General features: G+C 27.8%; 1 protein-coding gene across 1 annotated transcript; it reads right to left on the bottom strand.

The window, feature by feature from the left end:
- Positions 1–1,608: 1,608 nt before the first annotated feature.
- Positions 1,609–3,046, bottom strand: AstCC (Allatostatin double C; the record flags this gene model as incomplete). The annotated part of the gene is given in 2 exon segments (XM_014428577.1): positions 1,609–1,831; positions 2,930–3,046. Coding segments are annotated over 2 exon segments (198 nt in total), but the record flags the coding sequence as incomplete, so codon positions are not given.
- Positions 3,047–3,340: the final 294 nt, after the last annotated feature.

Raw genomic sequence — 3,340 nt, 5'->3', positions numbered from 1 at the left:
ATCAGGCTGCAATGATTAAGAAATCCAGGAAAGTGTTAATGTTACTGAATGGCAGTTTAAGACCTTAAATATAATCTTCCTGGTGAAAGCAGGTGAGGAAAAGTATCAAAATCAAGACGTATAAGTCTACATTTATACCACTGCTAACATAATCCTTTGAGTACTGAAAAATAACAACAAAACATAAAGGACAAATCCAGGCAATAGAAATGCAGTAATTGAGGAAGGTGGAAGGTAGAATAAGGAAGGATAGGATAAGGAATACTACAACAAGGACCAGTCTCAGGATGAATGCCATACTCTCTACTTCAGAGGAATCCCAAATAAGGTGATTTAGACATGTAATTAGAATGTTAAACCATCATCTCACCAAAAAGGACTATGAGGCCAAGTTGCAGAGGACGCATCCTAGAGGTAGGGCTAGAATCATATGGAAGCATTTCATAGAGCAAACGTAAACTGGGAAGAGAGTAGAAGATTAGTAGTCAACCGAGACAGTTGGTGGCAAATGTATAAACAGGAACAAATCGTCTTTATATAACTGTATAAACCAACCAAACAACTTAACAATAATAAACTATGATTCATTATATAATGTTAATAAGCTGTAATTAGGGATTGGAATGGGAGGCATATCGACAATCAAGTACTAGATCAGGAGTCCTAACCATTGTTGTACCTGTGCATTGCATTTATTGTTTATCTGCCATTTGGTGGGCATCAATGTAATTTTTTTGTCGATTAAGCTCATGATTTTGGATTTTGTTTATTTTTTTGGATTTTTCATTGAGATTTAGTTTTTTTTACCTCCATCCATCATTGTACTATTCAATTGCTGTAGTGTTTTAATTTTACCAAATCATTCTTATAACCAATAATAATTGCTCTAGAGAATTTTAATGCTTAGTGAATCATCTTTTCTGATAACAATATCTTTCTATCAACATAATTATTGTGTTAAAATAAAAATAAAATGGAGAAACAAAATTGCCTTGTGTTGAATATTTATCTATTATTTATTTTTGTTTTTTTGGGAATTGTGTATTAATTTAAATATAATATCCATTTAATATCATACCAAAATCTTAGTTTGAGTTTTATTTTATCTTATGGAGATATTTTGAATTCAAAATTGTCAAAATACTTTTGATATTGTAAAACTCAGTTTAAAATAATATTTTAAAATATTCACAGGGGGACTCATATTTAAAGAGAACTAAGTTATGAAAGACATTTTTTAAAAAAAAGAAGGTATAATATATCAATTAGTTTTAGAATGTACCTAAAAGTTTTCAAATTGAATTTAAGTTATTATTTCAAAAATCTTAAAATAGTATATTTTTTCTTATACATAGATTATTGTACATAAATTACAAAAGAAACAATTTCAAACTTAACAAAAAGAAATCTTACAAAAGTACGTAACATATATCGAACACACACAATATTACAATTTTAAACAACGTTTAGGAACATGACAAATTTGAAAAAAGTCTTTGATCTGATACTGCTATATCATTAGGTGATATATTTGTAAGAAGTACAAGAATAAATTAAAACAAAAAATAATTAAACACTAATAATTTAGAAAAATGAAAAAAAGAAAAATGTAAATAAATAAGAAGGTTTAATAATTTATTAACAAGATTGTTTTAAATTAATTAACATTGGATAGTAGTCTTTTAAAAGTATCGTAGAGCCTGTGGTTGATGATGAGAGGAAGCGAGAGCCTTCAGCAGAGGGGTTGCGACTAGAAGCAAGTGACAGCGTTGAAGTAGCACCTCCAGTAAATTCTACCTCCTTTTTGCTGGCCTCTTCTTTGCAAATCCATCTGAAAGTTAAAATGATTTTATTAATTTTGAAGAAATAAATAGGTTTATTTGATGTTTAGTTAATTTAACTATAACAATAATAAAATATGACTCATTATATGATGTTAATAAAGGTGTGGTTTGGGATTTAAATGGGGAGCTTATCTACTGTAAAGTACTAGGTAAGTGGTCCTTAATTATTTTGTACCTACAGTAGCATCACTAATGCCACAGATACTTAAAGATATTAAAAATAAACCTTAAATTAAGAATTCAAAGAACTATTTTTATGTAAAGCTGTTCAATAATTTTAATCAAATAGTGTTTATGAATAAAAATTATTTCATGACAGTTAACCCTTAATTTTAAAAAATAAAAATTCCTTCATCATTCATCAATTTAGAAAATTTAATCATAATAACAAAATTTCAACCGATCCTTTATCCTCAACTCCTTTATGGTATTTGTCTTTAGAAGAAATCATTGAATGTAGGTTTTATTGTTAATAGTGATAGTCAGTGTGGTTTATTAAGAAGAAAAGTTTTAAAATAGGTGTTGAAACATTGAAATTATATAGTTTTGTAAGTAGATAGCCAGTTTATAAAATTTTAATAATAAACTAATGATATTATTTTGATAATTGTTTTTGTTTTGAAGATTTTTGACTTGTGCAATTGGCCAGTATTGAAATAACTTTTTTAGTGATATGTGACAAAGCAGTAATGAGGTTGTCTCCTAGATAATGGCCTGAGAATCAAAACCTCGGAGAGTGAAATAAACTAATGTTAAGAGTGAAAGATCATTTGAAATTGTGTTGTATTTAAAATTAACAACTCTCACTCAATTGATAGAAATATATTATATTAGAATACAAATCATGCGATAAAGTAACTGTTATTGTGAAATTTATATAAAATGATTAATCTTAATTATTTTAACTACCACCAGTACTTCCTGGATTGTTTTCAATAAATAATATTGGCTTCCCCTCTTACTTTATCCATGTAAAATAGATCTGCTCCAATGAATAGAATCATTTAATTAAATAATCACTGAAATTAAAAGATGTATATTTTATTGTTGAGGTGTTAATATAGACTTTAAATAAAGTTACTTACAGTATCTTCAATAGGTATCCTGTTTTTGACAGTCTTAGCTGAGTCCTCATCCACGGCTTTTTGTAATGCGACCATTATTCTGTCCAGAAGCATAGCAGCTCGTTTAGGAACGACAACCTGAACAGAAATTAATAATATTTTTGTTAATTTAATTATGATGAATTAAATGAAAATGTAAAATACTGGACAAAGTGTTTGAATTCGGTAAGTAGCCAAGATGTATAAGTTGTAATTTTTTATACTTTGTAAGATATAAATTTTAACATTTTAGTGAAGAAGTATTATTAACTGTGTTAATTTATAAATTATGATTGTCTCCTATTGGAAAACCCTGCTAAATTTTCAACAATTTATCCTTGGGGAGGTCTTCATAGTCAACAAATTCTACAAGCTAAAATGCTATAATCTGAA

Source organism: Halyomorpha halys, unplaced genomic scaffold (assembly GCF_000696795.3).
Source record: "Halyomorpha halys isolate HHAL.00 unplaced genomic scaffold, Hhal_1.1 Scaffold729.1, whole genome shotgun sequence".
Lineage (NCBI taxonomy): Eukaryota > Metazoa > Arthropoda > Insecta > Hemiptera > Pentatomidae > Halyomorpha > Halyomorpha halys.
Note: the sequence above shows the minus strand (reverse complement) of the source record. Positions and strands in the feature narration are given on the sequence as shown.